The sequence below is a fragment of the Oncorhynchus clarkii genome, chromosome 7 (assembly GCF_045791955.1).
Source record: "Oncorhynchus clarkii lewisi isolate Uvic-CL-2024 chromosome 7, UVic_Ocla_1.0, whole genome shotgun sequence".
Lineage (NCBI taxonomy): Eukaryota > Metazoa > Chordata > Actinopteri > Salmoniformes > Salmonidae > Oncorhynchus > Oncorhynchus clarkii.
This window is the reverse complement of record NC_092153.1, coordinates 84,747,042-84,766,498: the sequence shown is the minus strand read 5'-3', so window position 1 is coordinate 84,766,498 and position 19,457 is coordinate 84,747,042. Positions and strand designations below refer to the sequence as shown.

The 19,457-nt window shown below is 42.6% G+C and overlaps 1 protein-coding gene across 3 annotated transcripts in view; it reads left to right on the top strand.

Annotated features, from left to right (window-relative positions):
• Nucleotides 1–393: 393 nt before the first annotated feature.
• The window catches only part of LOC139413932 (PX domain containing serine/threonine kinase), a 51,128-nt gene continuing 32,064 nt past the window's right edge, over nt 394–19,457 (top strand). For 2 of the 3 annotated variants that reach the window (XM_071161794.1, XM_071161796.1), the window contains exons 1-7: nt 394–681; nt 6,043–6,093; nt 6,329–6,376; nt 7,019–7,205; nt 10,383–10,460; nt 13,063–13,136; nt 13,472–13,546. In XM_071161794.1, the coding sequence (XP_071017895.1) occupies nt 580–681; nt 6,043–6,093; nt 6,329–6,376; nt 7,019–7,205; nt 10,383–10,460; nt 13,063–13,136; nt 13,472–13,546 (615 nt within the window). In that variant the 5' untranslated portion in view covers nt 394–579. Of the gene's footprint in view, nt 682–2,866; nt 2,976–6,042; nt 6,094–6,328; nt 6,377–7,018; nt 7,206–10,382; nt 10,461–13,062; nt 13,137–13,471; nt 13,547–19,457 lie in introns of those variants that run through there. The other variant, XM_071161795.1, reaches the window with a different exon arrangement.

The following is a 19,457-nucleotide window of genomic DNA, read 5'->3' as shown; positions in this document are numbered from 1 at the left end:
TCCACCCCTGGACTGGGGGCGGGTATCTGCAGGCAGCTATGTATTAGTTACGAGCACTATTACCAATCCTGAACTTGGTCTGATGACACAGCCAGCCTGTGTCAACCTAGCCAGAATAGATTCCTACGCTAGTGTACAGCTGCACTGGGGTCAGACAGATTTCCTGTTCAGATTAAAACACAGAGTCGATGCAAGAAAGTATATGTCTTGAGAAATGTGTTGTACTCCAAATGGTCCCATTATCCCAACTGTTTCACTGAGAAGATCGAACTACTTCTCGTTTTTTCAATCTTCTCGTCCTTGTATTGAGGTAGGTTTTTACTATTCATATCTCGCGTTGGCTCAGTCCTTGTTTTAATCCAAACAGGAAGTCTGTCTGACCCCAGTGCAGCTGTAAGCAAATGTAGGAGGTCGGGGGGGAATCTATTCTGTCAAGTGTCAACCCTGCCCTTCCTGTCCTCATTTCTAACTAAAATACTCTGCTATCTAATCGGCTAGTTTGACTTCACGTCCATCTGCTTTGGTTTCACACCGGAAGGTGTTTTATCGTTTGGTTCGTTAGTGATCGGGGGCACCGGGATGGCGTTTTTGGAGAAGCAGTCCCCGGGAAGGGTACTATTGGATGATACGGTGGCCCTTACAGCACTGATCGAGGCTAGCCAAAATCTACAATCTCACACGGTGAGTCTGCTTCGACCGGGCAAGTGGACACAAACCGTAGGAAGTAGTTACCTAACTCAATGTATCACGGTGAAGATTAACAAACAAACGGTTTATTTATGGACGTCAGACCATCTTCTATAAAAAAAATTATAATATATATATATAATAAAATAAACCCAGTTTCGTTGTTGATCTCTAACACTTTTTGAACGGTTGTTTAGTGTTTTGTTGTAACGACGTGTTTGGAAAGTGTTGATCAACCAGTTCGTTGTTAATGAAACGGCTGCTGTTGACATTTTGACAGCTGGATAGTTAGCTCAGCTGCTAACTATTCAATAGCTACTGTAGCTAGTTTAGCTCAGGGGTGTAAAGTCATTACGGAAATAGGTTACCGTTTTAAAGAGTTAAAAACGAGTAAACGTTTTAACTCCCCTAATAACTATTTTTGTTCCTGTCTTTTTAGATAATGACAGCTGTTAGCTAAACCCTAACTAAAATGTAATGTATCGCTTATAAAAGGTGTGTGGGGGGGCTTTTGCTAAATAGTCATGTTGATGGTTGAGCGGTTTTCACAATAAACACTACCAAACGGTGTAAATAACGTTACTGGTAGACAAAATGCCACATATTGATGATACAATTGTGTTTGGGTAAAGTCAGGGTGAAATGATAACTTAATGTAGCCTACATGGCTAACTAGATAGTATGGATTTGAATCAGGGCCGTCGTGCACCCCAAAGAAATAGTTTTGGGGTCACAAAGTACGTGAGAATGGCTTGGTACTTAAGGGTTTATTGCTAATGACGCCCTTTATCTAGTTTTCCACAATCCGGTCAATTTGTGGATAGCATTTTAATTTAGCATTTTTCAAAGACCAATCTAGAGCCATAATCATTGTTTTATCTTTATCTGCTTATCTTCTACCTAATGAGCAGAGGAGGCTGGTGGGAGGAGCTGTAGGTGGACAGCCCGCATTGCAATGGAAGGTGTTAAACATATGGAAACCACGTTTGACACCGTTCCATTTAATACTCCTATAGCCCCTCCCACCAGCCTCCTCTGCTCTTGAGCTATCTCTGTCCTGACTGGTGTATATAAAAATAAAATCAGGAGAAAATAAACTTTCTCTTCATCTCTGCTAAAAAATCTGGGTAGAACAAACTGTTTCTCTGCGTCTCTACTAAAATCTGGGTAAAAGTTTGAAAGGACATCTAGTTATTGCTTGCTTTTCTGAAGTCTACCAACCTTGCCAGCAGGCATGCCACCTAATATAGTTAGACAAGCTAGCTACTCTAACTTAGTTGATCGGAAACCTATCTGGGCTAGCTAAAGCCAACTTCATAAAACTGCTAGGTGGCTGGTATTATTACAGAATTTTATTTTTACGTTGTTGTTTTTTTTTTTTAAACAGGCAGGTGCCCTCTATGGGCATGACGTATCTGATGTGAATTTGAATGTCAATAAAAAAAGAGACTTCATTATACACTGAGGTGTGGTTGTTTTAAACTGGGATGTACCACAGTTTGCTGCCAGCCTGAATGTATCACCTTTAGCACATTGAACAATAATGTTTATGTGAGTGGCATATAGCTTAGGCTCAGTGGTGTTTAAGTGGCCCGCAGTGGATTATCCTGGTGAGGGTTAAACCAGACCTTTGGACCATTGGCTTGTGTTATTCCAGCTACTGTACTACCATGTCACCCTGTCAGACCGTAGTTGTGTCCCAAATGACACCCTATATAATACCCTACTTTTGTCCAGGGCCCTATGGGGATCTGGTCAAAAGTAGTGCACTACATAGGGAATAGGGTGCCATTTTGAGACGTGTGCACAGTACGACCCACTCAGGTCTATAGTGTTAGCCTTCAGCTGCAGTGAATGATTTTGAGGGAACGCTAATTTGAATACTAGGTATCAGAGTAGAAGTGCTGATCTAGGATCAGGTCTCCCCCTCTCCATGTAATCTTCTTCGTTATGATCTGAAAGGCAACACTGATTTTAGATCAGCACGCCTACTGTTCGATGAATATGTCCCTGGTTAACTTATAATGCAGTGAAACATACATATTATCATAGAACATTGTGACTGGAGTGAACCGTCGTCGAGACGGATGAAGGATTGCTGACCACTGTGTCCTCTACTATCGAAATACAACTACAGTCTTGCCATGCTCCCGAGAGGCTTTACCCCTTCTAGTATTTCTTGTTCTATGTCGTCTCCTTTTATCCCTGTCTTCTGTGTTTTTTTTTGAGTGTGGGAGTAACGTCATCACGGAGGAATCACGTGAGACGGGCATGACAAGGAGACGACGGCAAGTTGATCTTAGTTAACCATGCCTCACACAAGGCAGGGAAAGTTACTCCTGGATCCTAACACAATCCTTCTGTTTCCTAATGAAGTTTGATGAAGTGAAAATCATTCATAATAATTTCATGATGGATCCAGGCTAGGAGAAAGTAGGCCCTATCAATAATAATTTCTAATAATTATCTTTTTTCATCTCTTCTAGAAAAGTAGGCCATCAGTTCAGTAAGCCTTTGTCTCCAGGAGGAGAATTTAGTGAAGGACTGAATAGATCAAGCTTTTAGTGAAGGACTGAATAGATCAAGCTTTTAGTGAAGGACTGAATAGATCAAGCTTTTAGTGAAGGACTGAATAGATCAAGCTTTTAGTGAAGGACTGAATAGATCAAGCTTTTAGTGAAGGACTGAATAGATCAAGCTTTTAGTGAAGGACTGAATAGATCAAGCTTTTAGTGAGGGACTGAATAGATCAAGCTTTTAGTGAAGGACTGAATAGATCAAGCTTTTAGTGAAGAACTGACTAGATCAAGCTTGTGACTCTATAAACTTTATGGATGAATTTGCTGTTTGGTTGTGTTTTAGATTATTTTGTGCATAATAAATTAATGGTAAATTATCTATTGTGGCATTTTTGGATTCACTTTTATTGTTAATGAGAATAGAATATGTTTCGTAACATTTCTACATTAATGTGGATGCTACCATGATTACGGCTAATCCTGAATGACGATGCTTCAGAAAGTTAGACGCACAAATATCATACTTCCCCAACAATGCTAACCTCCCCTGTTATTGTAATGGTGAGAGGTTAGCATGTCTTGGGGGTATGATATAAAACGCTAACCTCCCCTGTTATTGTAATGGTGAGAGGTTAGCATGTCTTGGGGGTATGATATAAAACGCTAACCTCCCCTGTTATTGTAATGGTGAGAGGTTAGCATGTCTTGGGGGTATGATATAAAACGCTAACCTCCCCTGTTATTGTAATGGTGAGAGGTTAGCATGTCTTGGGGGTATGATATAAAACGCTAACCTCCCCTGTTATTGTAATGGTGAGAGGTTAGCATGTCTTGGGGGTATGATATAAAACGCTAACCTTCCCTGTTATTGTAATGGTGAGAGGTTAGCATGTCTTGTGGGTATGATATAAAATGCTAACCTCCCGTTATTGTAATGGTGAGAGGTTAGCATGTCTTGGGGGCATGATATAAAATGCTAACCTCCCCTGTTATTGTAATTGTTAGAGGTTAGCATGTCTTGGGGGTGTGAGATTTGTGCTGGCGTACAGAGCCAAAACAACAACACGTGTGTCACTGTCCCAGTACTGTTAGAGCTCTGTGTATATATGTATATACAGTTGAAGTCGGAAGTTTACATACACTTAGGTTGGAGTCATTAAAACCTGTTTTTCAACCACTCCACAAATGTCATGTTAACAAACTATAGTTTTGGCAAGTTGGTTAGGACATCTACTTTGTGCATGACACAAATAATTTTTCCAACAATTGTTTACAGTCAGATTATTTCCCTTATAATTCACTGTATCTCAATTCCAGTGGGTCAGAGGTTTACATACACCAAGTTGACTGTGCCTTTAAACAGCTTGGAAAATTTAAGAAAATGATGACATGGCTTTAGAAGCTTCTGATAGGCTAATTGACATCATTTGAGTCAATTGGAGGTGTACCTGTGGATGTATTTCAAGGCCTACCTTCAAACTCAGTGCCTCTTTGCTTGGAATCATGGGAAAATAAAATTAAATCCACCAAGACCTCAGAAAATTAATTTGCCGACCTCCACAAGTCTGATTCATCCCTGGGAGCAATTTCCAAATGCCTGAAGGCACCACATTCATCTGTACAAACAATAGTATGCAAGTATAAACACAATGGGACCACGCAGCCGTCATACCGCTCAGGAAGGAGCTCTGACATTTCTGTCTCCTAGAGATGAACGTACTTTGGTGCGAAAAGTGCAAATCAATCCTAGAACAACAGCAACGGACCTTCTGAAGATGCTGGAGGAAACAGGTACAAAAGTATTTATATCCACAGTAAAACGAGTCCTGTATCGACATAACCTGAAAGGTCGTTCAGCAAGGAAGAAGCCACTGTTCCAAAACCGCCATAAAAAAGCCAGACTACGGTTTACAACTGCACATACTTTTTGGAGAAATGTCCTTTGGTCTGATGAAATAAAAATAGAACTGTTTGGCCATAATCACCATCGTTATGTTTGGAGGATAAAGGGGGAGGCTTGCAAGCCGAAGAACATCATCCCAACTGTGAAGCACTGGGGTGGCAGCGTCATGTTGTGGGGGTGCTTTGCTGCAGAAGGGACTGGTGCACTTTACAAAATAGATGGCTTCATGAGAAGGGAAAATTATGTGGATATATTGAAGCAACATCTCAAGACATCAGTCAGGAAGTTAAAGCTTGGTCACAAATGGGTCTTCCAAATGGACAATGACCCCAAGCATACTTCCAAAGTTGTGGCAAAATGGCTTAAGGACAACAAAGTCAAAGTATTGGCGTGGCCATCACAAGGCCCTGACCTCAATCCCATAGAATTTTTTGGGGCAGAACTGAAGAAGCGTGTGTGAGCAAGGAGGCCTAGAAACCTGACTCAGTTACACCAGCTTTGTCAAGAGAAATAGGCCAAAATTCACCCAACTTATTGTGGGAAGCTTGTGGAAGGCTACCCAAAACATTTGACCCAAGTTGAACCATTTTAAAGGCAATGCTACAAAATACTAATTGAGTGTATGCAAACTTCTGACCCACTGGCAATGTGATGAAAGAAATAAAAGCTGAAATAAATCATTCTCTCTACTATTATTCTGACATTTCACATTCTTAAAATAAAGTGGTGATCCTACCTGACCTAAGACAGAGCATTTTTACTAGGGTTAAATGTCAGGAATTGTGAAACTGAGTTGAAATGTATTTGGTTAAAGTGTATGTATACTTCTGATTTAAACTGTATATATAAACTAGGCTCTACATATGAGATGAATAGCTATGAGAAGTCACATCACATAATCATTTCCTGTCCCCTTTTTCGTTTCCTGTCCAGGAATACATAATCCGAGTACAAAGGGGCGTGTGTACAGAAAACAGTTGGCAGGTAAATAAGAATCCATTTTTTTTTTGCCTACTTTAAACCTCAACCTTACCTCAAACTATCTGCCTCAATTAGACTTTTTTGTTCTTCAACATAACATATTTTCATGTTGTACTGTAAATAAGATTAGAAATCTATTTTCACCTTTTTTTTTTTAACTGAGCTCTCTCAACCTCAAGAAAGAAGCCTTTGGTTGTTTTTTTTCCCCCACAATTCAACCTGTTTCTTATTGTTGCAGGTCATAAAGCGATACAGTGACTTTGATATGCTGAATAGCAGTTTGTTGGTAAGTGCGGCTTGACTTCCACCGGTACAAAGAGGTCACGAGCCTTTTCCCACACCACATCTGTCTGGGTCCCAAATGACACCCTATTCCCTACATAGCTCTCTACTTTGGACCAGCACCCTATTCCCTACATAGCTCTCTACTTTGGACCAGCACCCTATTCCCTACATAGCTCTCTACTTTGGACCAGCACCCTATTCCCTACATAGCTCACTACTTTGTATTCTTTGTTGGTCATTACACATTTTTGAGAAGCCGTTGTTAAAAGGAAGCTGAGGTTTCTGCTGAGGTTTTACCAGCTCATTTCCTGACCATTATCCATTCTGTGAACCCTACATTCCTATGTGTCAACTCGTTCTTTCTCTCTTTCTCTTTATCTCTCTCTCATTCTCTCTCGTTCTCTCTCTCCCCTCTCGCTCTCTCTCATTCTCGCTCTCTCTCCTCCTCATTCTCGCTCTCTCTCCTCCTCATTCTCGCTCTCTCTCCTCCTCATTCTCGCTCTCTCTCCTCCTCATTCTCGCTCTCTCTCCGCCTCATTCTTTCTCTCCCACTCATTCTTTCTCTCCCGCTCATTCTTTCTCTACCTCTTGCTACCCCCCCCCCCCCCCCATCCCCATCCCTCTATCCAACCTCGTCCCCCAGGTCTCTGGCGTCAGCCTGCCTCTACCACCTAAGAAGTTGCTAGGTAACATGGACAGGGAGTTCATAGCAGAGAGACAGAGAGGACTACAGGTCTACCTAGACTTTATTACTCAGCATCACATCCTAGCCACCTGCCAACTGGTCAAGAAGTTCCTCGACACCAACAACTACTCTGCCAACTACACAGGTGTGTGAACTCTTAGGGTTGTCTAACATGGGTGTGATACAGGGATTGGTGGGCGTGTCTAGCATGGATGTGATACAGGGTTTGGTGGGCGTGTCTAGCATGGGTGTGATACAGGGTTTGGTGGGCGTGTCTAACATGGGTGTGATACAGGGTTTGGTGGGCGTGTCTAGCATGGGTGTGATACAGGGTTTGGTGGGCGTGTCTAGCATGGGTGTGATACAGGGTTTGGTGGGCGTGTCTAGCATGGGTGTGATACAGGGTGTCAGTTAGGAAAATGTGGTGTTGGACATTAGCATTTTAATCTACCGGACATTTGAGAAATGTACCAGACCCATATCCATTGGGTGCGTAACCTGATTAGGGCGTCCACCCACGTTGATCAGAAGAACAGAAATCACATTTTAGAATACGGTAATTCATATTAATAGTATCCGCAAAACACTAGTCACAACGTCAACAGTGAAGAGGCGACTCCGGGATGCTGGCCTTCTGGGCAAAGTTGCAAAGAAAAAGCCATATCTCACACTGGCCAATAAAAATAAAAGATTAAGATGGGCAAAAGAACACAGTCACTGAACAGAGGAATTCTGCCTAGAAGGCCAGCTTCCCGGAGTCGCCTCTTCACTGTTGACGTTGAGACTGGTGTTTTGCGGGTATTTAATGAAGCTGCCAGTTGAGGACTTGTGAGGCGTCTGTTTCTCAAACGAGACACACTAATGTACTTGTCCTCGTGCTCAGTTGTGCACCGGGGCCTCCCACTCCTCTTTCTATTCTAGTTAGAGCCAGTTTACGCTGTTCTGTGAAGGGAGTAGTACACAGAGTTGTACCAAATCTTCAGTTTCTTGACAATTTCTCGCATGGAATAGCCTTCATTTCTCAGAACAAGAATAGACCTGACGAGTTTCAGAAGAAAGTTCTTTGTTTCTGGCTGTTTTTGAGCCTGTAATCGAACCCACAAATGCTGATGCTCCAGATACTCAACTAGTCTAAAGAAGACCAGTTTTATTGCTTCTTTAATAGAACAACAGTTTTCAGCTGTGCTAACATAACAAAACGGTTTTCTAATGATCAATTTGCCTTTGTACCGTGTTAAACGTGGATTAGCTAACACAGGGGTTCTAAAACCTTTTCAGCCTGGGACCTAAATGAGAAATTCTGTTTTCCTGGAACCCAAACTGAGGAAAATATGCAACTATACATATCTGTACATTTCATTGCCCGTATGCCTAAAACAAATGCAATATAGACAAAAACAAATAACAATTAAATTAAATATCTATTCATGTTTATTTCCCCCCATTAAAAACACTCTTACATATCTGTCTAGGTTGGAACTGTTGCTGTTAAAATACAATAAATAATTTTCATTCTGAACTGGAATTAACAGATTGATCACATCACACAGATGAATAACAGAACAAACACACACAGGCTTTTTGATATTTCAACCCTAAGTAACAGTACAGATGAAATGATCAGGCCTATTGTACATCTTACTGTAGAAATGATTGTTAAAATAAAGTATAGGTTGGAACTGTTGCTGTTAAAATACAATACATATATATTTTTTTTATATTCTGGACTGGAATAAAAACTGATTGATCACATCACACAGATGTAAACCAGAAAACACACACACAGTCCTAATGAGAGCATGTCTATTCTGGGCTCTGTTTTTGACATTGTAACACTGAGGTTATGCTCAGCCTTGAAACTGTTTCTGTACTTGTTGTTTAAAAGTATGTCAGCGTTGAGAACCGAGTGGTGCCAAGCTGGACCAGAACATCTACTGCTTTCTGTGTGAGTGGGTTCTCAGTCAGGCAGGAGACCACTTCCTGTTGTAGATGGAACAACCCAGAACTGTGTGAGTGGGTTCAGTCAGGCAGGAGACCACTTCCTGCTGTAGATGGAACAACCCAGAACTGTGAGAGTGGGTTTACCTCAAAAAAGCATCTCGCTTCAATCAGTTTATTCCAACTAAGAATAACTATTATTGTATTTTAACAGCAACCGTTCCAACCTAGACTCGTTTTCAACAATAATTTCTACAGTAAGATGTACAGTAGGCCTGATCATGTTTCATCTGTACTGTTACTATGGTTACACTGGCTTGCTTTGGCTAACGTTAGCTATTAGCTGTGTACAAGGCCATGGGATTGTTTGAAAGAGAAACTCACATCTACTAACTACTATGAGAGTTAGTTAGTACTCCCTTATTTCTGCTTATCATCCATCACCTGTTATAAAATGACAACAATTCCTTGATAGCCGACTGACTTTACCACTGTCGAAGCCCTGTTTCCTGAAGCATTCTGCCCTGTTCTGAAAGAACTTCCTGGGTTTACCGTCATGCTGTGGATGTTTGATCAGGACGTGTCGTTTTATTACATTTGTTCGTTATGAGAGACTCATTACTAAGCACAAAACACATCGTGGACACTCCTCGTTAAAAGTTTGTTTGAAGGAGAGAGAAACTAATCGCTGAGTATGCGTTTCAAAACAATTGAGCTCAGTCAGAATTTGTGGCTAGCATGAGTCCTTTTGATGACAGCGGTGAGTGATGGCGAGTGGGAGTGACAAGTCAGTGGCGGACAGCACATCATCTACTGTTGAACGACAGCGCTGCATCGTGTGTAGCGGAGTGAGCTTCCAGAAAAAACGACCCGGTTAACCGCTGAGCACACGGGCATCTCCCTCTCCCAATCACACAGCTGCCAAACTGAGCAGAGAGCGCAGATGCACTTGGCCAAATCAATTCCAGTAATTAATGAAATAATTATACATTTACACTTACACGTCGCGACCCACTATCAACCTGTCAGAGACCCGTACTTTAAGAGAGGCTGAGCTAACGCAACGTGCCATTGCAACACAGGCGTGATGGTTGCTGATAATGGTGGTCTGTACGCCTATGTAGATATTCCATTAAAACATCTGCCGTTTCCAGCTACAATAGTCATTTACACCATTAACAATATCTGCACTGTATTTCTGATCAATTTGATGTTATTTTAATGGGCAAAAAAAAAATGTTTTGCTTTTCTTTCAAAAACATGGACATTTCTAAGTGACCCCAAACTTTTGAAGGGTAGTGGTATATTTTGAGTTGATAAATTGGTTTATTGTTGTTCATATGGATGGTTGTCACACTGACCCTCATCTCCTCCTCCTCGACAGAAATCGCCTTACAGCAGGTATCCATGTTCTTCAGGTCGGATCCTAAGTGGGAAGTGGTGGAGCCTCTGAAAGACATTGGTAAGTTTTAAGTATTTTATTTAATCTTTTATTTAACTAGGCAAGTCGGTTAAGAACATTATTCTTATTTACAATGACAGATAACCAAAATGAAAAAAGGCCTCCTGAGGAGACGGGGACTTGCATGCAAATTTAAATATAGGACAAAACACACATCACGACGAGAGACACTACATAAAGAGACCTAAGACAACATAGCATGGCAGCACCACATGACAGCATGGTAGCAACACCACATGACGACATGGTAGCAACACATGACAACACAGCATGGTAGCAACACCACATGACAACATGGTAGCAACACCACATGACGACATGGTAGCAACACCACATGACGACATGGTAGCAACACCACATGACGTCATGGTAGCAACACCACATGGCGTCATGGTAGCAACACCACATGGCGTCATGGTAGCAACACCACATGGCGTCATGGTAGCAACACCACATGGCGACATGGTAGCAACACCACATGGCGACATGGTAGCAACACCACATGGCGACATGGTAGCAACACCACATGGCGACATGGTAGCAACACCACATGGCGACATGGCAGCAACACCACATGGCAGCAACACCACATGGCAGCAACACCACATGGCAGCAACACCACATGGCAGCAACACCACATGGCAGCAACACCACATGGTAGCAACACCACATGACAACATGGTACAAAACATTATTGGGCACAAAAAACAGCACAAAGGTCAAGAAGGTAGAGACAACAATACATCACACAAATCAGCCACAACTGTCAGTAAGAGTGTCCATGACTGAGTCTTTGAATGAAGAGATGGAGATAAAACTGTCCAGTTTGAGTGTTTGTTGCAGCTCGTTCCAGTCGCTAGCTGAAGCGAACTGAAAAGAGGAGCGACCCAGGGATGTGTGTGCTTAGGGGACCTTTAACAGAATGTGACTGGCAGAATGGGTGTTGTATGTGGAGGATGAGGGCTGCAGTAGATATCTCAGATAGGGGTGTGTGAGGCCGAAGAGGGTTTTATAAATAAGCATCAACCAGTGGGTCTTGCGACGGGTATACAGAGATGACCAGTTTACAAAGAGTATAGGGATGTGTCCTATAAGGAGCATTGGTAGCAAATCTGATGGCCGAATGGTAAAGAACATCTAGCCGCTCGAGTATGAGACTGTATTATCTGCATGTAAATGGATGAGCGAGATTCCTACTGCCTGAGCTTTGTTGATGTAAATTGAGAAGAGCGTGGCGCCTAGGATCGAGCCTTGGGGTACTCCCTTGCTGATAGGCAGTGGCTGAGACAACAGGTTTTATGACTTTATACACTGTACTCTTTGAGAGAGTTAGTTAGCAAACCAGGCCAAAGACCCCTCAGAGACACCAATACTCCTTAGCAGGCCCACAAGAATGGAATGGTCTACCGTATCAAAAGCTTTGGTCAAGTCAATAAAAATAGCAGCAATAAGTAACGTTGTAATAACTTAATAATACAGACATGATAGCATTATAATAAGGCTGTATGACACATTATTCATCATCATAGATTGGTTTAACAAAACAAATTGATAATTGAGCCGTATAAAAAGACATAATAGCATTATAATATGGCTGTAATAACATGACAGCATTATAATCAGGCATGTTAACATGTTATTACAGCCTGATTTATAATGCTATGTCATGTGGTTACAGCCTAATTATAATGCTATTATAATAAGGCTGTAATAACATGATAATAAAGCGCTAAATATCCTATTAGGGCTGTATAATAACATTGTAGTGATTTTATAGGTTTAAAGATTATAAACAGCCTCAGTGTTCTTATAACAGGAGTGATAAAATGTCAGGAAATATAAAAGACCTGCTGTCACGTGGATGTCTGTCGTCTCCGTTGCTTCAGGAGGAATATTAGGGGACAGGTCAATGTCACGTTACTGCTCTAACATGGGAGTGACACACCTGATGCTTATTATTAGTATGGACGGAACACCTCAAAGTTATTTTTCATAACTCGGAACACCTCAAAGTTCTTTTTCATAACTCGGAACACCTCAAAGTTCTTTTTCATAACTCGGAACACCTCAAAGTTCTTTTTCATAACTCGGAACACCTCAAAGTTCTTTTTCATAACTCGGAACACCTCAAAGTTCTTTTTCATAACTCGGAACACCTCAAAGTTCTTTTTCATAACTCGGAACACCTCAAAGTTCTTTTTCATAACTCTGATAGCCTCGACGTGCTTTTTCATAACTCTGATAGCCTCGACGTGCTTTTTCATAACTCTGATAGCCTCGACGTGCTTTTGTAAATAAAGCGAGGTGAATTGATTTCATAATTAAGTGGACTAAATCCCCGGTCGCCCGAAGACATTGGATGTCGATTTAAGGCAGCCCCGCCCCTCTCTGATTCAGAGGGTTAAATGCAGAAGGCACATTTCAGTTGAATGCATTCAGTTGTACAACTAAGTATCCCCCCTTTCCCTCTAAATTGATTGGTTATACACCAACTCTGTTGACCATGAACTCACCATTGTGACTCCGATAAAGCTGTCATGTAAGTGGACTGTTAATCAGGAAAATGTGATATTAAAATTAGCATGTTTTTATCATCTTTCAGGGTGGAGGATACGGAAGAAATATTTCCTAATCAAAAACAAAGAACAACCCAAGGAACGTCAAGTGTTGAGTTGGGTAAGTCTGCTGTTGCTGTTTACTGTTGCTGTTTACTGTTGCTGTTTATTGGTACTTTGAATCAATTATTTTCGAACGTCATTGTCATCTTATAGCTGCTTTACAATGCGAAGGTACAGAGAGGTAGAATCAAAGCCTGTTTTATACTGCAGGTACAGCTATTCTTGGGCCAGGCGCTGACTGGTTTTCACTTGCTCGCGACAGACAATTGTCGTTTTGGTATCTGCATTTATAGTTCTAAAGTAATTCTAACCTGTATTGTGTTCCAATCACCTGGATGTTTTTTTTGGCTGGTAAAGTATGTGTTAAGTTTATGTGGTTTTGTTGTTGCACAGGTTGACTTGGGTCCAGATAAATTCCTGTCAGACAAAGACCTTCAGTCGACCATGAAGCTCCTACCCAGCCTCACTGTACGTATACTCTTTGAAAATAGATTTGTGGTTAGCAGATTTATTCTACCCACTCTCTGTATGTATGTATCACCAATGCTGTCTGTGTGAATATTCTCTGAAAAGAGGCCTCACAGCACACTACCTGCCCACTGACTGCCGGGAATCAACTACCTGCCCCCTGACTGCCTACCTGCCCCCTGACTGCCGGGAATCAACTACCTGCCCCCTGACTGCCTACCTGCCCCCTGACTGCCTACCTGCCCCCTGACTGCCTACCTGCCCCCTGACTGCCGGGAATCAACTACCTGCCCCCTGACTGCCTACCTGCCCCCTGACTGTCTACCTGCCCACTGACTGCCGGGAATCAACTACCTGCCCCCTGACTGCCGGGAATCAACTACCTGCCCCCTGACTGCCTACCTGCCCCCTGACTGCCTACCTGCCCCCTGACTGCCGGGAATCAACTACCTGCCCCCTGACTGCCTACCTGCCCCCTGACTGCCGGGAATCAACTACCTGCCCCCTGACTGCCGGGGATCAACTACCTGCCCCCTGACTGCCTACCTGCCCCCTGACTGCCTACCTGCCCCCTGACTGCCGGGAATCAACTACCTGCCCCTGACTGCCTACCTGCCCCCTGACTGCCGGGAATCAACTACCTGCCCCCTGACTGCCGGGAATCAACTACCTGCCCCCTGACTGCCTACCTGCCGCTACCTGACGCTTACCGGCCCTAGTCGATGCCGACGCTTACCGGCCCTAGTCGATGCCGACGCTTACCGGCCCTAGTCGATGCCAACGCTTGCCGGCCCTAGTCGATGCCGACGCTTGCCGGCCCTAGTCGATGCCGACGCTTGCCGGCCCTAGTCGATGCCGACGCTTGCCGGCCCTAGTCGATGCCGACGCTTGCCGGCCCTAGTCGATGCCGACGCTTGCCGGCCCTAGTCGATACGGACTGTTGTTCCCATTTGTATTTTTATTCATATATTGTCTATTGACACTACCTTAGAGCTAAAGTAACACTTAGTCTATCACTATTTACTAAACAAACATGTTTTAATGTAATATATAGGCCTTTTATCTGTTGTTTTGGACAATACTGGGCTGGTATCACAAAATTATCCAAACTATGATCAGATGATATTGATCAGATGATATTGATCAGATTAATTAAGGGAATTTCCAGGTGAAACAAAAAGGAGAACAGTCGTTGATAAAGTCAATCAAAAATCGATCTGGTTTAATTCAAGTTGCAACAAGGAGACAGCATCCGGAATCGACATAAGTCTAACAGGCCTTCCTAGAGAAGACCCCGGTCACCACTATCAGGAACAGCTGTTCTGCTGACAAGGTGGAAGACCTTCCTAGAGAAGACCCCGGTCACCACTATCAGGAACAGCTGTTCTGCTGACAAGGTGGAAGACCTTCCTAGAGAAGACCCCGGTCACCACTATCAGGAACAGCTGTTCTGCTGACAAGGTGGAAGACCTTCCTAGAGAAGACCCCGGTCACCACTATCAGGAACAGCTGTTCTGCTGACAAGGTAGAAGACCCCGGTCACCACTATCGGGAACAACTGTTCTGCTAACAAGGTAGCGGACCTTCCTAGAGAAGACCCCGGTCACCACTATCAGGAACAACCGTTCTGCCAACAAGGTCACTGAATCTTGGAGGAGCCCTAAACAAGGCCCAAGCCCTGTCTATTGGATCCGTACAGACTACAATAACACAGCTCTTCAGCAAGTCAAAGGTCTGCTTTAGGGGGACTAGTGTTACTATAGAACGTTGGTTATGTAAATATTAAATACAGCATATCCGTTTTTCCAGTGGATGATTCGGACGTGATTATTTTTAACCAAACTGCCCCTGTAAAATTTTGGACTGTTTTGACGGAAGTTGGGAGGCTCTTCTAGACATGTCTAGGGATAGTCCTAATAATGACCTAATGACCTTCAGTTCACATGTCTAGGGACAGTCTAATAGTGACCTAATGACCTTCAGTTCACATGTCTAGGGACAGTCTAATAGTGACCTAATGACCTTCAGTTCACATGTCTAGGGACAGTCTAATAGTGACCTAATGACCTTCAGTTCACATGCCTAGGGACAGTCTAATAGTGACCTAATGACCTTCAGTTCAGAGAAAGTCAAAATAACAATGCATATATTAACAAGAACCATGGACTTTTAACCTGCAGACATTTAATTACCTGACAGATTTGGCAAGTTATCAATTCATTGGCACAATATTGTCCACTTCTTCGTCTTTTAAAAGTACGGCACTGGGAAAGTTGATATGTGACAAAACCGATCATTCATCTGTAGGCTACGAACATAGCACTTCAGTTCTGACCCAAACTGGGCCCAGTACCTGCTTAAACTCTGTAATATCCCTCATAACACAGGGATGACGATTCACACGGGAGAAGTATTATCAGAGGACCTTGGAGTTTTCTGAAATAATATGTATGTTTTCAGGGCTGGGATAATAACCTTCCCATGTAAAAATGACTCAAACGGGGCTAATCAACCATCAACTCCATACAACATTCCATAACATTCACTGTGAAATGTAGTGAGCATCAACCCCTTACAACATTGCATAACATTCACTGTGAAATGTAGTGAGCATCAACCCCTTACAACATTCACTGTGAAATGTAGTGAGCATCAACCCCTTACAACATTCACTGTGAAATGTAGTGTCCATCAACCCCTTACAACATTCCATAACATTCACTATGATGAAATGTAGTGAGCATCATCCCCTACAACATTGCATAACATTCACTGTGAAATGTAGTGACCATCAACCCCTACAAATGAGTGTCAAACAGAGCACTGGAAATCATGTGTATTACAGACCGCGACAACATCAATATGCTAAGCATTGTTACTTACTCCTAATTGAATCTCAATGTATTGATCTTAAATATTCCCATTAGGTATGTTAATACCTAGTGTGGGGTCAGGCTATGGGACTGTAGTTGGTGTGGGCTACATTACATTTCTATCTAACCACCTGACCAGAAGAAAAGCATGTACTTTCTCCCTCATACGCTGATCTACACATTACATGTAAAAACTTGACCCCCTCATACGCTGATCTACACATTACATGTAAAAACTTGACCCCCTCATACGCTGATCTACACATTACATGTAAAAACTTGACCCCCTCATACGCTGATCTACACATTACATGTAAAAACTTGACCCCCTCATACGCTGATCTACACATTACATGTAAAAACTTGACCCCCTCATACTCCTGACTTTTTCCCCACCCTTACCCTTTCACAAGCTCTCTCTCTCTGTAGTTCCCGGAGCTATAGGTTGTAGCCTAAGGTTGTATCCCAAATAGCAGCTTATTACCAATGGGCCCTGGCGAAAAGTAGTGCACTGTATAGGGAATAGGGAGCCCTTTGGGTAAACGTAAGAGAGAGAGGGTTGGGAAAAACGCGTGACTGCCTGAGCTGAACGCAGTGCAGATACAAAATGTGTTCCGTCTCTCTCCGGCTGCGTCCTGAGCGCTACCCTATTCCCTATATAGTGCCCTACTTTTGACCAGAGCCCTATGTCGTACACCACGTTGAAAATAGGTTGGCATGTGGGACGTTGTCTCTGTCTGTAGCACAACAGAACACAGTTACATTATCCATGCGAAGCATGAGTTTAGTCAGCTGAACATCTCTTCTCGCCTCCGTTCACGCTCTCCTAGTTAACCGGAGTCATTGGCAATTAATACGCTAACAGAGTTGTGACTCGGGTTTAATACTTCATTGTGCAAGTTTCTGCCTTCGTTCCCAATGGCACCTTGTTGGTCAAAAGTACTGCAATACAGTGGAGTCCCAAATTATTGACACCCTCGATTTAAGATTTTAATTACATGTTTAAATTTAACCTTTTTAACTAGGAAAGTCAGTCAAGAACAAATTCTTATTTACAATGACGGTCCGACCTTGGCCAAACCCGGACGACGCTGGGCCAATTGTGCTTCCGCACTATGGGACTCCCAATCACGGCCACATGTGATACAGCCTGGATTCGAACCAGGGACTGTAGTGACGCCTCTTGCGCTGATATGCAGAGTGCCTTAGACCGCTGCGCCACTCGGGAGCTACGATGAGCAAAATTACCATAGTAAAATTAATAATTCAAATACTGAGCTATATTGTATGCGCCCAGAAAATTGGGGAATTTTTGTTCAACAATAAATATTATTTTGTTGTTAAAAATAGGTGTCAAATTATTGTCATCCCTACAGATTCTTATAAATAAAGTAATCAGAAGTGTAGTATTTGGTCCCATATTCCTAGCACGCAATGACAACATCAAGCTTGTGATTCTAGAAACGTGTTGGATGCATTTGCAGTTTCATCATTACCAATAACATGGGAGGTGAGCATGATCTTTGTCCCGCTTAACTTTCTCGCTCGTCATTATTCACGACTCATTCAGGATGATTCATAATCATGGTAGTGTCCACGTTAACGTAGACATCTTTAGAAATTAAATTATATTCTTATTTACAAAAATTACAAAATGACACACCACATTTTATTACCGTCACATAAAATAATCTGAACCACAACCAAAACAAACTGCAAATGCATCCAACATGTTTCTAGAATCACAAGGCAGACAGAATGGCTGAGTTATTTCTGTTGTCTTGAGGCAGACAGAATGGCTGAGTTATTTCTGTTGTCTTGAGGCAGACAGAATGGCTGAGTTATTTCTGTTGTCTTGAGGCAGACAGAATGGCTGAGTTATTTCTGTTGTCTTGAGGCAGACAGAATGGCTGAGTTATTTCTGTTGTCTTGAGGCAGACAGAATGGCTGAGTTATTTCTGTTGTCTTGAGGCAGACAGAATGGCTGAGTTATTTCTGTTGTCTTGAGGCAGACAGAATGGCTGAGTTATTTCTGTTGTCTTGAGGCAGACAGAATGGCTGAGTTATTTCTGTTGTCTTGAGGCAGACAGAATGGCTGAGTTATTTCTGTTGTCTTGAGGCAGACAGAATGGCTGAGTTATTTCTGTTGTCTTGAGGCAGACAGAATGGCTGAGTTATTTCTGTTGTCTTGAGGCAGACAGAATGGCTGAGTTATTTCTGTTGTCTTGAGGCAGACAGAATGGCTGAGTTATTTCTGTTGTCTTGAGGCAGACAGAATGGCTGAGTTATTTCTGTTGTCTTGAGGCAGACAGAATGGCTGAGTTATTTCTGTTGTCTTGAGGCAGACAGAATGGCTGAGTTATTTCTGTTGTCTTGAGGCAGACAGAATGGCTGAGTTATTTCTGTTGTCTTGAGGCAGACAGAATGGCTGAGTTATTTCTGTTGTCTTGAGGCAGACAGAATGGCTGAGTTATTTCTGTTGGCCGAGGCAGACAGAATGGCTGAGTTATTTCTGTTGTCTTGAGGCAGACAGAATGGCTGAGTTATTTCTGTTGTCTTGAGGCAGACAGAATGGCTGAGTTATTTCTGTTGTCTTGAGGCAGACAGAATGGCTGAGTTATTTCTGTTGTCTTGAGGCAGACAGAATGGCTGAGTTATTTATGTTGTCCTGAGGCAGACAGAATGGCTGAGTTATTTATGTTGTCTTGAGGCAGACAGAATGGCTGAGTTATTTATGTTGTCCTGAGGCAGACAGAATGGCTGAGTTATTTATGTTGTCTTGAGGCAGACAGAATGGCTGAGTTATTTCTGTTGTCTTGAGGCAGACAGAATGGCTGAGTTATTTATGTTGTCCTGAGGCAGACAGAATGGCTGAGTTATTTATGTTGTCTTGAGGCAGACAGAATGGCTGAGTTATTTATGTTGTCCTGAGGCAGACAGAATGGCTGAGTTATTTATGTTGTCTTGAGGCAGACAGAATGGCTGAGTTATTTATGTTGTCTTGAGGCAGACAGAATGGCTGAGTTATTTATGTTGTC